Source organism: Cynocephalus volans, chromosome 5, assembly GCF_027409185.1.
Source record: "Cynocephalus volans isolate mCynVol1 chromosome 5, mCynVol1.pri, whole genome shotgun sequence".
NCBI classification, from domain to species: Eukaryota; Metazoa; Chordata; class Mammalia; order Dermoptera; family Cynocephalidae; genus Cynocephalus; species Cynocephalus volans.
Window position 1 is genome coordinate 136,966,840 of NC_084464.1, and position 20,039 is coordinate 136,986,878.

General features: G+C 37.0%; 1 protein-coding gene across 1 annotated transcript in view; it reads right to left on the reverse strand.

Moving 5' to 3' along the window:
• Positions 1-20,039, reverse strand: part of MAP3K5 (mitogen-activated protein kinase kinase kinase 5) — a 202,100-nt gene that overhangs the window by 64,204 nt on the left and 117,857 nt on the right. The window contains exons 10-14 of the mRNA XM_063097188.1: positions 19,124-19,277; positions 13,794-13,901; positions 5,722-5,771; positions 3,129-3,224; positions 321-402 (exon numbers count right to left, since the gene is read on the reverse strand). Coding sequence (XP_062953258.1) covers positions 321-402; positions 3,129-3,224; positions 5,722-5,771; positions 13,794-13,901; positions 19,124-19,277 — 490 coding nt within the window. The remainder of the gene's footprint in view (positions 1-320; positions 403-3,128; positions 3,225-5,721; positions 5,772-13,793; positions 13,902-19,123; positions 19,278-20,039) is intronic.

A 20,039-nucleotide genomic window follows, 5' to 3' on the forward strand; every position in this document is an offset into this window, starting at 1 on the left:
CACTATGGCCCATGCATTGAGGATAATCGACACCCTCACAGATAAAGCATAGTGACAACCAGATAAGTCAAATGCTAAACCTCAGTTCTCCTGAATAAGAGTTCTCCCCTGTCTGCTTTTTAGCCATTTTTTGCCAAAAAGAAAAAAAATTCCAGAAGTTGCTCTCAACATTAAAGGAAAACTAAGGACTCTGGCTGATCCCCCCCACCCATAAACCCACTCTACTCCCCTCTCTCTGTAAGGCTTTAAATAAAGTTCCTTTAAAAAAAGTCAGCTACAGAGAAACTTTGTAAAATGAACACTGAAACGTAAATCATTACCTCCAGGGAGTCCCCTTCACACTCTCCCTCCTCCGTGCTTCTCCCCTTCTCTTCGGTAATGGTGTTCACCATTTCAAAAAACCTACAATGAAAGTTGGCATGTGGGTGTTCATAAGACGTGCAATATTAAATTTAAGCAAGTACATCCCAAAGCGATTTCAGAGCAAAAATTGAGAGTTAAGAGCATCTCTAAAATCAGGCAATTATCAAACTATCAGGATCAGTGTGAAAATATGATTTTTCAAAAAGAAAACACAAGTAGGATTTTTCTAGAAATTTCTGACTTAATGTCTCACTTGAAATGATAATAATGCAATATACTATAGAATTAGAACAGTGACTCTAGACAGGGTCATAGACATATTAAGAATGTGGACTTGGATGCCAAAACAAGATTATTAGTGTCTGCACAATCTTGGGCAAACCCTGAACCTCTTTGAGCGTCACACTTCAATTATAAAATGAGGAACATACAAGTACCTGCCTCACAGGTTGTTGTCAAGGTGATGTGAGGGAATGACTTGTAAAGTGCTTGGCACAGTGCATTCATTAAATATTAGCTAGTACTGTTTTGCAGCTGTTAATATTATTTAATAGTAATACTTAATATTATTATTTAAAATGGGACATAAAAAACTTATATTCTGTAATAGCATATCTAAATTCTTAAGTGATTATTTGATACAGTGTTCACCACTACAACATTTGATCTCAGTTACCAAGTCATCTGCCTGGGCACCTTGATATTATACATGGAGGTCCAATATACACAGTGTGTGAAATACTGATGTAAACTCAGAAAGACTGGCTTATACATATGTTGGTAACAGAAGCCACATCTCTTTTGGTGAGAAAATAAACATTTTTCATCTGGAACTCTTCTTGTAAAGTTTTGCTCTGGAGACCATTTTAGAACCAAGCAACATAATTACAGAAAGAAACAGATTTCCCCCCCGTCCCATGGCTAGTCCATTCAGAAGGAATGCTGATGGTCCACAGACATAAAGAATGGGAAACTCTATGAACAAGGGCCAGTGATCTCACAGGGAGATCATGCTATGCAATGCCAGGCCAAAGGAAGGACAGATTATGATGTGACAAGAAAAGTTTACCTAACACAACTCAGAACCTTTCTTCCTATTTCTATACGTCATTTTATCCATCATATCCATCCATCCATCCATTCAACAAACACTCATTGAGTGTCTACTGGTATCAAGAACTGTTTTGGTCATGGGAAACATGACAATGAGCAAAGTCTGTTTTGGAGTTTGAAGTCTATTTCTGGAGTTCACATGTGGTGTTTACTTCCTTTCTCTCTACTGACCTCTCTTAGGGGCACCAAGTCTGATTGGAATAACAGTACACTCTGATGAAGGTTAAATATCATGATGAGCTAGAGACAAAATCAAGTTTTACCAAGAGAAATAAGAAAGTGAAAGACCTAACACACACACACACACACACACACACACACACACACACACACACACACACACACACACACCAGCTTTAAAGACAAGCTTTAAGATCTCAGGTAAAGACTTGCATCAGCCACTCATAAAAATTTTTTCAACATGAACATCTCTAACCAGAATATACACTTACAGAGAGATGGGAGCACCATATAATTTTGGGGAGCTTGGATTCTGCAGTCACATGTGCCTGGTTCGAATCCCAAACTTTACATTTCCTGACTATATGATTTTAGGCTAATTAAACTCTCCAAGACCCTATCTTTTTTTTCCACTCTTTTCAATAAAGATATTAATACTATCATCTAATTGGTTTTCTTTGAAGATTAAAATAGATATTAGGTCTGGAGTAAGCACTCCATAAATCTTAGCTATAATTATCACAGAAACAAATAAATAGCCTTCAGAATTTAAGTGTAAGCAGAAAATTAGACCATACATGAGCTAGGTATTCTTTCTTATCTCTAACTCTTTTTACTGTACATGTTATGATAGCAAAAGATAAAACTCTAGCCAAGAATTGTGCATTAAACAAACTTTTTTTTGTACCAAGATAAAAATGAATGACTGTATATTGTAGCTAGTATATCAGTCATTTATAATGACTTCAAATAGTGATTATTTGAGTAAGAATAACTCCCAGTAAAAATTTTAAGTCCAAACTGGTTTTCTTTCAGCCACACTTTGGCTTTTAAATTGTCACTCACTTCTCTAGTTCCTCATAGTCAGTCATTGCGTTCTAAAGGAATATGAAGTATTTAATTATCAGCCCAAGAGAAACATACCTAGGGAGGTTAACCCAAACATACTATGCAGTCCACTGGTTTTTGGATTATCTCTTTCATTGGCGTAGATCACTGGCTCTTAACTCCAGCTGTTCCTCCACCAGAAAATCCAATATAATTAGTCTGGGGTAGGGACCAGGTACTTTCTTAAAGCTAACCAGGTAATTCTAATATGAGCCCAGGTTAAGGGCCACCGTTGCAGACAATAGTGAAAGTATTCCATAATATTTAAGAATGAAAATTTTGGTAATGATGTATAAGTGAGCACTTTAAAAGTGAGGCATAATATTTAACAAGCAACCAGTAAGTCTTGGCTAATGTTTCATCTGTGGGAAAATAAATTATGACTAAGAAAAAGCTTGATTTATTAAAGAGAACACAAACTGCTCTGCTAAACATACCACATAATTACAAAATATTAGCCCAAATAAAATATTTATATAACCACATAGCCATAAATTCTTCACAGGAGCTACATGTTCACTCATTAATTGAAAATAATGATCAGGTAAGAACAGTCTTTTTCACACATAATGACTAATACGTACTTTTTACAATGAAGTTCTGTACAGAAATAGATTTGGAAATCATCAGAATTGTGAAGTACATAAAGAAAACAGCATCGTTCTTCAAACTTAGAAATACTGAAACAAACAAAAAGGCATTATTCAAGGAAATATCAATACTTCTGTGGATCTACAATGAAAACTAAATACTTTCTATATCCAATCCCAATTTTATCAGTACTGTTTATAACAAAGAGTTATAAATAGCACTTTAAGAAGTGATATTCCCTGCATCATAATACTAAAATTATTTATTATTCTGAGAATTTCTTCCTCCTCATATCTGCAGAGAAGGGCTATTCTGGGGTGCTATAAAATAGCAAATAAGCCACATATCCCATCAATTTGGCAAGGAAAAGGTGTCCTGCCTGCTATAGCACTAATCTGTAAGTCAGGAGAAAAAGCATAAATATCAACTGGCTGACTGACCTTGAAGATTCTGATCCGGCAGGATCTGCAGAACAATGAAATGTTTGCGAAGACAAGAAGGCAGTATGTGGAAGTAGTAAAAGCACCTGATTAGTGCTAGAGATTTCAGAGGAGAGAAGAAATGTGGACTAGCACTTGGTTTGAACTCAGCAAACTTTCTGGCTTACATTATAGCAATATAAAACAATTTTGAGTTGACCAGCTAGGCCATACTGTTTTATACCAGGGATTGGCAAACGTTTTCTGTAATGGGACACGTAGTAAAATCTTTTAGGTTTTGTGGGCCAAACTACACAATTCTGCCATTGGAGCATGAAAGCAGCCTCAGATGATACATAAATGAATGAACGTGGCTGCATTCCAATAAAACTTTATTTACAAGAATAGGCAGTGGGCCAGATTTAGCCCAAGGAACATAGTTTGCCAGCCCCTATTTTATGCCTTTGTACTTGCTGTTCCTTCAATTTGGAATCCATGATATTTTTAACTTTTAAAAGAAATTCTATTCATCATTTAGGGCCTAGCTTAAATCTTACCCTCTCTCCCTCCCCTATTTCGACCCTAAACAAAAAAGACTTCCTCTTGCACTTCTGTTCTCTGAATGTATCTCTATCATTGCTCATCTCACACTGTATTGTCATTTGCTAAATGTCTGTTCCTGTGAGTTCTTCAAGAAAGGAGTTCATTTCTTAGCCATTTGTATGTCCTTTGCAGAATGGGACACAGCTAGTGCTTATAAAATGCTCTTTGACTTTGAGCTGAGCAAGCTCTGAGGTGATGCAAGACAAACTGCTGACCTAGTTGGATTTTCTTCCATCGTTTGTCATCTCTTCCTTATTGGGGAGGGATCCAGGGAAATTAGCTCTCTTTGAAGTCACAGACTAGAACTCAAGTTTCCCAATATATAACCCAACAGTATCCAGAAGTAGGCATTCTATGTAAATGTCATAAATCACAACAGTAATGTAGGTCTGTCATACTTGATTAAAGAAAATTAATTCATTGGAAAACAGATACAATAAAGTGAAATTTACGTGTACCATACTTACCTAAATGGATTGCTTAACAATGCGGCAATAATGAGTGCCTTGCTAATGACTGGCTTAAAAATTAAACATTAAGACAAGATTTGGCACATTCAGAGTGGTATGACCATAGACTAAAAAGTGAAATAATAAGAGAGTAAAACTTCACTTGAGAAGGTATTGATTAGAAAAACATGTAATGAGTCAGTCCATAATCTTGCTTGTTTCTATTCAGATCATTCATGAGGTAACAGGTAGTTTTACCATGCAAACTCCAATTAGCAGTGACTCAGACTGCCCTACTAATTCATGCTCTGACAAAACCAATAACTATTATTCCAAAAGCAACAGGATGTTGCATAACTGACCTGTAGAAATCTGTTGTCTCTCGTTTATGTTATGTAGAAATAAATAGTAGTAAACACAACTAATTTGGTTAGAAATTTGCAAGAGGTGGTTTAGCAAGAGCTACTATAGAACAGGAATTTAAACACTTACCCAGTTACTCTTGACTCTAAAAAATAATCTTATTTCTAAATCCCAAGAAATTGCATTTTCTGAGCCACTGGCATTATGACAGCAATGTCAGAACTGAACCAAACTGAACCAAACTGAAGGTTGCCACTGTAACTTCATGAACAAAGCATTAACAGTGACCTTAGGAAGAGTTTTGAAAAATGAGTTTCCTATAATCTCATGTTATTAATATTAGCTCTGTAGTTCTATCACAACCTGGTAGATGGCATGGGTGCTTTGGAGCCATTCAAGGGGAGATTAGTTCCTTGTATACCAAAAGGACAGAAAACCATCCTATAACATAAACCCCAGCCAGCCAGAGAGGACCTCCACAGAGCTCACTTTTATCTATAAAATTCTGATCCACAGTTCGCATTTACCCCACAGCCACCATATTTTAAGTAGGTGACAAGCACCGAGTCAGTTCGGCCAACATTTTGTTGCAAATCTTTTCATAATGGAGACAGTGAGACTGAGGAAGTTTGGGGATTTCCGTCAGTAGAAGGATTCTTGACATTTTTTGCATTTTAAAATCATGATTAAAAGGCCATGAATATTCCAGAAAAATGTCTTCTGAGTAAACAAAATGTAACAAGGAAACTTACCTCACTCCCCTGACAGAAGAAGCACTAAAATTCCACTCATGTATACCTTTCTAGAACACAGGAGAAGAAGAGCAACAACAAAATTATTGAGTCATCCAAATGGAAAATAACATAAAAACAATAATTTTATTATTTTTAAAATAATATACAGTCATTTTTCCTAGTGCATAATTCTTCATGAACTGTAATTATCTGGATGGAAATTGCAATTCATTCTCAAGTCATAAGTGTGATGTTTACTTAGTAATTTGTGTACTTCAATAAAATGGCTACCAAAAGAGCTAAAGAGAATTAGTCTCATTAAATTCTAAAACTTGTTTTCTTGGTAATAACTGTTGTGCATTAATTTTTAAGTAAAAAGCCCAGTGATCAAGGTAATTCAATTATTATAGTTTTTTTCTGAGAAAGAAAAACATTAACTTGAATAAAATCTCTGCAAGGTTTTACAGATAATTATTTCTGAATTATCTTTAGTTAAAGTTTCCAATTAAATGGTTCTATTTCTTCAGAAAATAGTAGAGCAAGTAGGTATGTGCACGCACATGTGTGTAGTGTCCGTCATAGCTACAGGGTGTTGGTACCTAACTTATGCAAAATTCAACATGCTAATATTTTGAACATAAAAAGGTGATTATCATATGATACACGTGTGATTTGCAGGGCCAAGATGAAAAACAATGTGGAAATTTATTTCTTGAGTTTATTACTAAAGCTAAATTAAAATTATCATCCAATTTGTATGTTGCTAAATTAAATAAATTACAAGATGGATCATATTTGCTATAAAATTTTTGACAACAATATAAAATTAATAGCATACATCTTTTTATAGAAATAAAATAGTTTGATTCATGAGTCTAAGTTTAGCAAGTAGTGTACAGCAATAAATTCACACTGAAATTCAATTCCATGAATGTAAAACCACCAGGAGAACAAGCTCTTAACCACATACTGTCAAGAGGCTGAGGTCTTGGCTGGCTTGTCAAATGGGTAATGAAGCCCCGTGGCTCTGAGGTGGCCCAGAACTCTCGTCTTGACCAAAGCAACTCAAAAAGCCACAATTTATATCCACAGCCCCTAGTTCTTTGCTAGGGCCATGCAACTTGAAATAAAAATAGATCCTCTCAAGCCTGATGTAGATTTACTAAAAAGCTAGTTTGAATGCACATCAGTCAGGTCATGGGGGTGTGACCTGAATTCACACAGAGCAAATTTTGTGGTACATGAAGTCCAGGGAGAGAAGACACAATGGAAAGGTGCTCATGGAATGTGGTTCTCAACCAGAATAGAGGGAGTTAAATGAAAATAGCAGCCTGCAGCCTCAGCTGGTAATTTGAAAAGTTGCTTCTAAATCCTGTTGGCCTCAGGTGAACTTCTAAATATATATGTGACCCAGGAGCTGCAGCTGTTACCTGTATGCTACTTGCACACAATGCAGCCTTATCCTCACAGCCTGCAACTGAGCTGCTTTCCAAGGCCATGTCCAGGATCAGGAGGTGCGGGTGAGTGCAGTGCTTGTAGAGCGGTGTGCAAACCAGCAAGTGAACACAGCAACTGGCAAACACCAACAAGACAGCACTGGTAAAATCTGTCTTCCATCAGCCCTGTCTGGGAGCACCCAAGGAGAGATTTCCCAGTTTGACTGGGCTGGTTTTGTACGAAAGGAGTAGAGCATTTCCAGGATGCCAGGTTCCTGAAGGGTTGCCAGTGCTGCCAGGGAACATTCTATTTTAGTGGTGTAAAGCCCAGGGCCTGAGATGCAGTGATCAGAATGAGAAGGCCTCCCTCCCCAACTACCTCGCTAGTGGGACTCACCGCACAGAGGCACTGGTGAGCTACAAAGCCAACAGGTAAATTAAAAGGCTCCTTGGACCTGTCTGGGGATCAGGTAAAAAGGCAGGGACAAGGGCAGAGCTGCAGTGATAATTAATTAGCCCTAACAGGCCCCAAACCAACACTTGACCTAATTTAATCAGCACAAGCACCATCTTCTAGGAACTGGTTAACCTCAGATCACATGCCCCAGATAGGGCAAGAGTAGTAACTGGGAGTTAGTACTGAGTTAAGGTGGCAGAAATGACACTGGCAGGCACTGTTGGCTCCTTAGGCAGGTGCCATTCCCTCCTTCTCCTTTGCTAACAAAAAATGGATTTTGTTCAGGTTCAGGTAGCCATGTTTTGGGATGATGAAATTGATTAGTCTAACTCAGCCACGGTAAGTCTATTTCCCTCGCTGGTTCAGGCATGGTCACACGACACAAATTTTGCTATGAAGGAGAAGGCCTGACCCTCCTTGGGATGCTACCTGTGTGAGGCGATGCTTGGAGCAGCTATTTAAGATCATGAAAAGAAAACCGAGAGTATATAGAGAAGCCAGATCAGAATTCTAACATTGAAATCACCCCCAGAATGTTCCCACTTCAGAATTTCTTGTAATATATAATACCATTTCCTAAATATTTAAGCCACTTTTACTTGGGAGTTTTGTAGCTGAAAGCACCCTTACTGGGAGAGGGCAGCATACCATAGCCTAGAATCTGGGGTAAACATGCTCCCCTCATGAACTTCCTGGGTCTTCTCTGAGTGGCCACTGGCTGGAGCTGGAGTGGGGGAGGGGAGTCACCCTTAGGTACTACACTGGGACCCTGCCACCTGCTACCTTCACTTGATAAGCCACCAGATAGGCCAAGGGTGCTGAAACTTCAAACTTAAAAGGAGGGGAATTCTAAATAGCAACCATTTAAAATATTTTGCAAATACTTCTCTCTTCTTCAGTCTAGGTTTTTCTTTCACTGTACACATGTAAACCTTCCCCAAGTACTAACTTACTTTAAGTAGCAACCATATGTTGAACAAAGGGAAAACTGTTAAAAGAATGGGATTTCAATTAATTTTGCCCTGAATGTAGGGTAGCTCTCTAAGAGTCCCTGGGAACTGCGACTTGGTAAACAATGTGCTTGAAGTTTTGAAAATTGCTGTATAAAGTCTATAATAGCTCATAGAACTGTTCGTTCCATATTTTAGAGTGAAAACACTGAGAATAAAGAAATATGATAAACGAAAAGCAACATTCTCTGTTCTACTTTTATAAAAAACTTTTTAAAAACATTCTATGAAAAAAACAATCCATTTCCTGTTTTACATAAGAACTATTAAACTGGTTGCTAATCTGTTATTTACAGTGTCACAGTTGTTTTAAACTAACATAGTAATAATAAGGTTTTCTTATTTTTATTGCTTGTCCTCCTTCCAATTTTACCATTCCTATTTTAAAAAATCAAGAAAATGGCAGGGGTAATGAATACACTATGGATAGACCGAGGGTTTGCAAAGAAACTGACAAATTCGAAGCGGAAACTGACTTAAGGAATGCTTACATTTTTGAATAAAGAGAATTGTTAGTACTAAAGATTATCGAAAATGGGGACAATGAAAATGTAATTCTTCTTGATCAAAAGATGGTGAAAATGGACGTTGGACAATTCACAGTCTAAATCTGTAACCCTTCTTAATGCACTTGTTTATATCCTAACATATTTATTTCTTAGCATAAAATAAATATTGTCTCTACAACTGTCACAAAACATAAGAGAATCAATACAAGGCTCACTTTATTGAATGAGGAACCTCCAGGAAAGAGAAAACTAACAACTAGCTGGAAATAGTACTCATTTTCCAAAAATCGTTGGCTTCCATTCTATTCTTTTTCTGTCTTCCAAATCCTGCTGGCTTTCTACTCATTCTCTGGGCCTTGTTAATCAATAATTCCTTTAGCTTCGTTCTGTTTCCAAGTGTCCTTGGACAACCTTGCTCTTTCCAGTCAAGCCTTTGAAAATCTCCTCTCCTGCATTCCTTTCCAGAAGGTTCATGTCTCCTAACTTCTTTTAGTTTTTGTAGTTTAAACTGGTTGATTACTATACTCCAGCTTGTGAGAACATGCACGCACATACTTTAAAACAATGTAAATAAAACACTGCACTTTAAAGCAATATTAATAACATGTAGATAGATAGTTACATTGATTATTCTCAATTTTGTCACTGGATGATTGCACTTGTCATGCCGTCAGTTCCAACGAAACAAGTCCAAAATGAAATTCCTTCTGATTCCTCTACAATGCAGGCTTTCCTGCTAACTACCCTATCAGTGTTATCAATACAATCAAATTTTAGTCACCTTACACTTATTCCTCCCTTTTAATTCCTCTTCCTAATTAAGTCACACATTTTTCTTTCTACATGATTTGTACCTTTGTAGTCACTTTATCCCAGTCTAAGGTCTCTACCTGCCTCACATCTAGCTAGTTCTTCTTAACGGTCTTCTCTGTGACCCTCCAGAGTCCAAGACTTCTGAACTCTAAAGTCAAGGCCAGATAAATCTTATAGCTCTAATAGCTACCATTATTGGGCACTTGTTCCATGTCATTTATCACTATGCTAAATGATTTATATTATCTCTCTTAGTCTTCACAACAATTCTATGAGGTGCTGTTATTCTCATTTTACATGTATGTGAACTAAACAATGAGGTGTTTAAGTGATTCTCCCAGGTCACAAAGCAAGCAAGAGATTACATCAGTCTTCATCTCTGTGCTGACCCAGTGTTCTTTTTTATTTATTTATTTATTTATTATTTTTTTAAAATTTTTATTTTGTCGATATACAATGTGGTTGATTATTGTGGCCCATTACCGAAACCTCCCTCCCTCCTCCCTCTCCCTCCTCCCACCCAACACTGACCCAGTGTTCTTAACCAGTACTCTATTCCACCATCATGCCAGCTCTCAGAGTTTAAGAAACTTCAGTGGTGCCCTGTTTCCTACCAACACGTCTGAATTCTTCCTAGCTCCAGTAGCGCTCTATAGTTTTATAATCATCCTGCCTACCCGATTATATTTCCTACCACCTCAACACGTTTCCCCTCGTGAGTCAAGTCTGGCTCTTCCCCCCCTCTGAACATTCATCCCATGCTCACTTTCACTTTGGTGCCTAGGTTGGAATTCTGCCACATTCTTCTAACCTGATTGTCTTCCCTTGCTCCTTTACCTCTTCTAGTCCTACTCACAGCCAAAGTCCAGGTTCCACTTCCTATCTGAGGCCTTCTTTGAAGACTCCATGTGTCACTAGTCTTCCTCCTCACCAGACTTCACAAACCAAGAGCCTACAGTCTTTCCCATAAAACAGTGCAGTCCCCAGGTTCACAGAAGTCAACAATGCTTGCAGATTGATCTGCACTACTCTTATGTCAACAGGGCTTTCCTCAGGTGTCGCATGATGCCTTGGGAGAGGTCTCTTTAACTTATGTGACAGCAATGTTGCTGGTAGGGTTGCTGGAACAGTGACTTCTTTCAAAGGCTTTCCACTATCATTTCACCATGAAAGTAAGTATAAGGGGAAGCTACATATTAGCTGAAAGTCTGCCATAAAAGTCCATTATCAGGGAAGTCTTCTGTTGTGAATAAGTTAGTATCATAAGTGACTTTTTCAAGTGTTTAACCATATAATTGGCACTCCTAATAATGAAAAAGAATCAAGTTGCTGACTCTGCTAATAGTAATGAATATTGGCATGTGTGATCTGGGGTTTGTTGGGTAAAGATCCTTAGTTACTACAACCTGTTAGTGGAGTGACTCTAGAATTCTGGTGCAAACAGACCGGCATTGTCTTGTAAAAGTGTTAGCTGGGATAGTGTTCCACAAACTGGGACTGAAAAAGACCATGGTTCTGAAAGATGCTACTAGGTATTTCTCAATGCTACTGGATAGATTCAGTGTTGAAAATGGATAGTTTTCTCTATGTTTATTATGCGATTTCATGTTACCAACATTTATCATGCCTGCAAAAATTCTAAGTTACCAGTCTTAACATGACCAACTTTATCCAAATATATAAAAACTTAAAATGCAAATAAAAATGCATTCAGGGTGCTGCTCAGTATCTATCTGTTCATTTTAAACACAAGACACTGCCTTTTCTAGAAACTATGGCAATGGAACAGGTGACTTCTTGCCACTTTGATAAGGTCACAGAGCCTGGCAATTGTGGGATTCCCATGACTGACATCTGGGAAAGGTCTGTACCAGCTGACTTAAACGCATCAGGACAGTCTTCTTGCTGGATAATAGACATGCTGTGTTCATTTTCCTGTTGAACTTCCTAAGGTTGGTGATTCACACTCATGAGTTCTGAGACTGTCTTCAGTAGGTGTGACATGTAGACTAGGAATCTGCATTTTAAACCAGCTCCTTAGTTGATTCTAATGCTGGTGGTTCCAGGGGGACACACTTTAAAAAACACCATTGCCAGGAGCCAGCTTAGTCATAAAGTCAAGGATATTAATGATTTTTCTTCAGTTATGACAATTGAGTAACTTAATATGCCTACAACTCCTATTAAAGTTGTTCTCAACCATGGCTACACATCAGAAACACACTGAGATCCTCATAAAAATGTCTGTGCCCAAGCTTCACTCCAAGTATAGAAAATTCCAACTCAGTGGGTCTCTTGCTGGCCAGGGTGCCACAGGTGGTTCTGATACACAGCCAGGCTGTGCCCTAATAGAACACCAACAACCTCCCAAATGATTGCCCCCATGTCGTTTAAAAAGTGAAACAGTTTAAATTCTGGGGTTTCAAAGTTAGGGTTTTTAGTCCAAGTAATATGTACACTGCAGTGATTTTATTATTGTTGTTAATGTTGTTAAAATATACTGAGCATTAATTATATGCCAGGCACTGTGAAATGCACTCTACCTATGTTATTTCATTTCATCTTCACAATAACCTTCAAGGTGGGTAACATTATTATTACCCCATTCTACAGATGAGATAATAATAATGAGCTTAGAGAAGCCAAGTTGCCCAAGGGTAGTGATAGGATTTGAACACAGGTCTACCGACTCAAAATCCACATTTTAAAAAATTGCAACCCATACTCCCAAATGCACTTCATATATATGTGAATACACACACACACACACACACACACACACACACACACACACACACACACACACACAGAGGGATCTGAACCCTTGATTTTAGTGTTATAATACTGTGCTCTAACCAACTGAGCTAATTGGCCAGCCCCCAAATGTACTTCCTGATTCAATTTCCTGCTTTATTTTTCCCTTATCACCCTTGAAAGTACATATATATTTTATTTATTGGTTTATTGCCTCTCTGAGTAGAAGGTAAATACCACGAGGGCAGGAAGTTTACTTATTTTGTACACAGCTGTTTCCTGAGTGTCTAACATAGTGCCAGGTAGTGCACAGAGTAAGTGTTCAATATACATTTGTTCTGTGAATAAGTGAATGAATGATGTTTAAAGAAAATTATAAGGGTATTTCAGAAAACAATTAGGAGAATATACAAATTGAACTACTTTTTTTTTATAAGACTCCTCTCATTTCTGTGGTTTATCCTGTGGACTAGAGTCAGGGCCTTAAAAGTCTCTAGTTTTAAAAATAGTTGGATGATTTGGACATGCATTAAAACTGCAGACGTGGAAAAGTTTATCCACATGACTGCCATGAGCAGAAATGAGAGTGTTTAAGATCCTTCTGAAAACAGGTGGCAGGACAGCCCAGCTCGTTTTGTGCACAGTGCATCAGGTCAGTGGCTAATCTGAGATACAGCAGCTACTCAGACAACCAAACAGCTAGATGTAGTGATAACCATAATGGTACCAGTGTATAACTAGAAGTGGCTTATTCTGACAGTTTTCCTAGAATTAGGATATGCATTGTTTACATCATATTTTTAAGTATTTGTTCTTTGGTGCATAATTTAATTTATAGCATAAATTTACAAAGAAGACAAACGTTCCAATTTTGAGTATACTTTAGATTGTTATTCCATCTGTAATAAAAATCCAAATAGTTCCATTATATCTTATTAACTGAAATTTGTAGCCCAAATTTAACAAATTTTATATTGCAGAATGTATTTATGCCAAGATACACAGTCAAGCTATTTCTTAACTAATGCAGACATTCGCTGGAATATCTAAACATTGAAGGGGGTGAAGTCCTTCCTTACTAATGCTGTGTCTTCACAACTGCACAATTTACCTTGTCATCAGGAAGCACGTGCCAGATAGATATTGTTTTTTCCTCGACTTCATTGTTGATAGATAAATAAGAAGGTTGATAGATTTTGGTTGGTTCTAATATTAATACCTTGAAAAGATAAGGCAAAGAAACTAATATTAATGACTTAAGGTTTAAACCACTTCGTGCTGCTATCACAACCCAATACTGACCTGGGAGATTATTGGATGAAGCTCTGGATCCAATGCCGGAGTAAACTATTTTAATTTCTGGTTGCTGCCATCCCTAAGAGTCCTTTGAACATTTGATGATATTATACAATTATCATAAGGTCCAATAATACATCACCTTTTACTGCCAATGAACTTAGAAATAATTTTTTGAAGTCCATATATTGGTTCAACCATCCCCAGGAAATCTACTAATGATACTTTTTAAAAAAACCTTATATTTTATCACATAAGATATAAGCTATTTCTATAAATATAAACGTGCCAAGAAAAGGCAGAAATGTGGTAAAACAAACAATTCTGTACCCAGAAGAGAAGAGATTCTATACGAGGGCATTTCAAAAAGTTCAAGGAAGGACTTGTACTATCTTTTAATTTTATTTTTCCGTGAACTTTTTGAAGTATCCTCATATATAAAATGTCACGTACTTATTTCGAGTTTTCTGCTGTCACTCTATCATAGAGATGTACTAGTATGGTTTTCATACTCATATAAATGGATTTAAAAATGATTTTGGTTATTATTGAGTTTTATATATAAACAAAAAAAAAATGGACATAGCTACAAGAAATAATAAAAACATTTTTGCACTGCCTCCAAGATAAAACTGGCATATTCAATAATGATATATTTAGCCATATGAGAGAAAAAGAGAGGTAAAATTTGCTCCTGTTTTGGAGATGTCTGAGGGATATGTGATAAGTAAGATGAGAATCCACCAAAAGACTGCATGAATATTACATGATTACTAATATCTCACATTAGGAGCAAATAACATTAAAATACCACACACGCCCTGATTTCAAAGGTGCTATAATTATTACCTATTTGTGAAAATGCTGAAAGCCACCTACCTATTCCAAATTTTCAATGCCGACTTCAGTAGCAATATTTTTTAAAAAAAAGAAAAAGAAAAGCCAGTGCTTCAGAGAAACTGGAATAGTTCTTTCTACTCCACTGTTTAACTACCAAGACAATTACCTTTAGAATTAATCTTGAATCAAGCAAGTTTACCAAACAAAAGTGGAGGGGCAAAAAAACCTTCAGAAGGCTCTGTTAACATGAAATTAAAGATTCACAACACATTAAAACATGAAATCCAGCTTGAGCAAGAAGACACAAGAATCTGGGCCAGAAAACTGACTCCTAGCCATACACGGCAAACCCAATGTATTTATTTTGCTCTAAATTTATCCTAACAGTAGCTTTGTTTAAGTTAAGGCACAGAAAACTAGAGAAAGGGGACTAGGAAAACAAAATTTTCTTTACTTTTCGAGTGTAAAAAACTTTGAGTGCTCAAAGAATTCTTGCGTAAATTCTAGCTATGAAAATAAGATAGGATATGCCACAAATAAACACACACTGAAAGCTCACAAGGGAACATATTCTGACTCAGGAACATACTTGCCAGGTGAATCAAGGCCCAAAGGTCCAATCAACAGAGAATTAAGTGCTACTGATTAATAATGAAAATCAATGTTCAATCTAAGCTTCGTAGAAATGGTGCTCTCATACCCAAGTATCACACTGTTTATGACATTAAAACAAATAATAACTATGCTACCTACCCTAAGTGAATCACAGTGCAGTATATGTATGTATTGAAACAACATGCTGTACCCCACAAATATGTACAAATAAATGTTAAGGGCTGACCCCGTGGCTCACTCGGGAGAGTGCGGCACTGGGAGCGCCCCGAGGCCGTGGGTTCAGATCCTATATAGGGATGGCCGGTGTGCTCACTGGCTGAGCGCGGTGCGGGAGACACCAAGCCAAGGGTTACGATCGATCCCCTTACTGGTCACACACAAAAAAATAATAATAAAAAAAATAAATGTTAAAATATTTTGAAAAAAAATAAAATGAATAATAGAGAATAGAAGGTGGGTTTCTCAAAACATCATCCAAGGCTCTTCACTGACAAATGAGAATGTACCTTGTTCCCTAACTATGAGGGCACACGATGTAACACAGAAAAGCACAGCACCAGGTTAACTCCTCTCTTGTTAAATCATGTCTTTATTGTCCTCTCAAACACAAGGGTACCTCAAAAAGTTGATGGAAAGATTCAAGTTACCTTTTAATTCTATTTTTCCAAGAAGTTTTTGAAGTACCCTTGGATTTCTGATAGGTAAAATCTGAACTATGTGTTCCTAACTTGGGAGAGGAGATAAAAACAAGGTTGTAATTATCATTGTCTAACGTTTGTTGAGCCCTTTGATCTGCCCTCGAAATGACAAAATGTGAGAAATATGTAGCACATATTACAGAGGTTACAGAAAGGCTGAGAAAGGATAAGGAAAAGGAGGCAATTTGACAAAGCCATAAAGCTAGATCCAATTTGCTTATGAGTACACATATTCTTCTTTTTAGTTCCTAGTCTTTTATACTGGTTAACATTACAAGTAACTAACTTCATGTATCTGAAGTGGGAAGGAATACAAGTTGTAAAAAGTAGATATTAACTAGAGTTACATGTCCAAGTTCCTACAGAGTCTTCAAAAGTGCCACACCCCTTGTCTTCCTCTCTCCTGACATTAGGTGATGAGCTGATGGTCTCCCAACTCTCTGGTCTCTGGCTCCCCCACCGTCTCCTCCTGTCTCTCAATTCTCTGTCTCTTTTCAAAACATAAGATGAAGCTTTTCACTTACCTGCCTAAAGTCTGGACCCACCAAAGAAGAAAATTGCCTCTGGTCCTTTCCCTGAGTTTTCATTAACTTAACTCATTTCATGGGAAGGAAGACTGGAGTCTGCCAGCATATCTGGGCAAACTTATGTTGCAGACCATTGTCTTCTAATTCAGTCTCTTCAGCATTGTGAAGAGACTCATTTACCAGTCATTGTCTGCTCTGTGGGTCAAACAGACTTTGTCCCAGGCCATTGTGAGGTCTCCAAGCCCACTGAATCCCCTAAAAATCATTTACTCCTACACCCCCATTTTCCCTTTCCCTATGAAGATAGGTATATAAAATTTGTACCCCACTGGAAAATTGGGAAGTTACTCTCTTGTGATTCCCTCATGCACTTTCCCCTCCCAGCACGTTAAAATAATAAAATTTGTTATGACTTTTCTTCATATTAGTCTCTGTTTATTAGATGATTTTTCAGAGAACTTTCAGGGGGCTGAAGGGGAAGTTTCCCCTTGGCCCTCCACTACAAAGTTCCAAGAAGGAAATGGATGGCTGAAAAACACCAAACAAATATGTTTGCAAGATAATGTAACAAACACCTACGTGCCCATCACCCACAGATAACAGTGTTAAAATATTGCCATATTTGCTTCAAAATTTTTGTTAAAAAATAAAATGTTGCGAATAAATTTGAAGCCCCTATGATCCCTAACACAATCCTATCATCCCCCTCCCTAAAATGATGTCCTGGACAGCATATTTAGTAATTCCTATACCCACCAGCAATCTCTAAAAATGCCCATGTCCACATACCTTTGCCAACTGTTGTAAGACTTTTTAATTCTTTGAGTTCAATGGATAAAAAATGGTGTCTCATTTTAATTTGCATTTTATTGATTACCCAGTGAGTCTAGTTATCTTTTCATATGATTCGCCCATTTTCTTTTTCTTTTATTTATTTATTTATTTACTTTGCTTATCAATGTAGTTTTTTTTTTTTTTTTGTATATTAGTCAAATTGACCATTTTGTAGCATTCGTATTAAATATTTTCTCACTGTCTAGCATTTTCTATTTGGCAGGTTTATGGTGTTTTTTACTGAATAAAAATTTCCATTTTTTAATGAAATCAAATTGGTCAATATTTTCATTAAGGGCTTCCAGGTTCCCTTCTTGCTTAAGAAAGCCTCTCTCACCTGGAATTTATACCTATATTCTCTTAACTTCTCATTTAATAGTTCCTGGGGTTTTTTTTTTACATTTACTTATTTAAATTATTACAGACTAATTCATATTATACTAATTTAAATTAGCTCAAAATAGCTGATACGAATGGCTTCCTTTCACAGGCAATTTTCTAGTTGATCAAGTCAACAGCTAATTAACTACTTGAATTCTGTGGTCTCTTCTTTCACCACCTTATCCACTGCTACTCAGAGCACCAGCTACAGGCAAGCTGCCAGCTCACTCTAAGATAAGTATTTTCCTGGGCTACACATTATCTAGGCTAGAAAATAAAGTGAAGTGTTTTAGTTCGAAAGGCTTTTCAATTAAAGATCCTGCTGAGCGCAAGGCTTCATCAGGAAGCAAAAGGAAAACCCGATAATGCCAACAATGGATTTAATTAAATGAAGCAGATGATCCTACCAACAAGAATGAGAAAACAATATTTTACAAAAAGAATTGAGAATTGTCACCACCTCTGAGTAGGGAAGACTGAGATTAGAGAGCTCAAACAGAGATTTATGGCATCACTTTGATGTGGGAAGAAATTTGTGCACACAGTGAGTTGCCAGTAATTCTTAAATTGGATGCCAAAGCCACACTGCTTTGGATGGTATTCCGAGAACTATCAGGACAGAAGGGGCACCAGCTGAGAAGATGAGCAATGTATTTGAAAGGTATGTATTATACATTTAAACGTTATTTCTAAAGTCCACGAGAGACCAGCCAAAATGAGTTGCAGACCAGAAACTACGAGTTATCATTTCCCACGTTCTAAAGCATTGAAAATAGTGATTGGGGATCCTACATATACCTCTGACCCACACGGGTAATGGGTGCTGGAGATAGAAAAACAATAATAACAATAACGGCGACAATACTGAAGACAATGTCAACAACACTGCAGTATTAATAAAAAGCATCAATCTGGTCTGGTCTGAAGATATGTCTTGACTTAGTGAACTGACCTTCAGATAATCTTTTCACTGCTTGGGAAGCCCACTTCATCATTTATCAAAAGGAATTATCCAAATTCCATGGTGAAAACATAAAAATGTGTCTCATTTCTCTGATTTTGAAATTTTATTTTACAAAGTAAGCTAAAGCAAACCAACTTGCAGAAAATAAATATATTAGCCAGATGACTGCAGTCTTAGGTCACGGAAATCAGCACAGTAGGACTGTTAACAATCACAGAGCAAGATGTTCTTTAAGTAAAAAAAAACAACATAGAAATGTACTTAGATTTAAGTGAAGAGTACTCACTGGAAATCTAACTACAGTAACATCTGTCTTAGTGGCCTCAACCAGAAAATCCATCCAAAAGTCCACCAGTTCCTGCTTGGCCACAGGCTGTTCTGTAGTCAGTTTCACAAAATGCTTATATATCAAAATGGTCTCTACCATAGACTTGAGGAACCTGAGAATGGAAAGATATAAAACACATAACAGACAAATTTAGACCCATCTGTTCCCATGCATCCCAATTTTATTCTGCAAATGTAATTCATATATGGCATTAATAATTATGCATTCAGATTCACCAAACATTCATTATTTGTTACATATCATGTACTTTCACACATTATCTCTTTTAAATTTCACACAACTCAGTAAAGTAGGCTGCTTTTCCTCATTTTAGGGACGAGGAAACTGACGCTCTCAAGGTTTAAGTAACTTGGACTGAGGCCATCCATCTACTTAAAATATGAATTTTAAAACGCCTATGTTTTATCCAAGGAAGTGGTTAATGCATTTACTTTTTAAACATGCTTCTTTGAGGAAGCTTTCCTAAATAGACCCTTCATAAGAGACCACTATTTTGCTCCGAAGCAACTCAACTTGTAGAGAATACAATATCCTCAAACCAAATAAGACAGATGGTGCTTCAAAGGAAAAAGTTAGGAAAAATAAGGAGTAACCTTATATAATTATACAAAATAATGGCTATGCAGGTACTTTGTAGACTATAATCACGGAAATGAACTTTCCATAAAAATTAAGTTAATGGAAATGTAAGGCACTGTTTGTGCTGTTATTACCATTGCATAAAAGTGTCTGTTTTCTTGTTAACAGAAGCCAGGATACCTAACACTAAAGTTCTTTGTACCTGTGCTTCAGTTCCCTCCTCTGCCATCAGAATAGTCATTGTACAGAAATAGCAAATTTGGTTAAATATAAC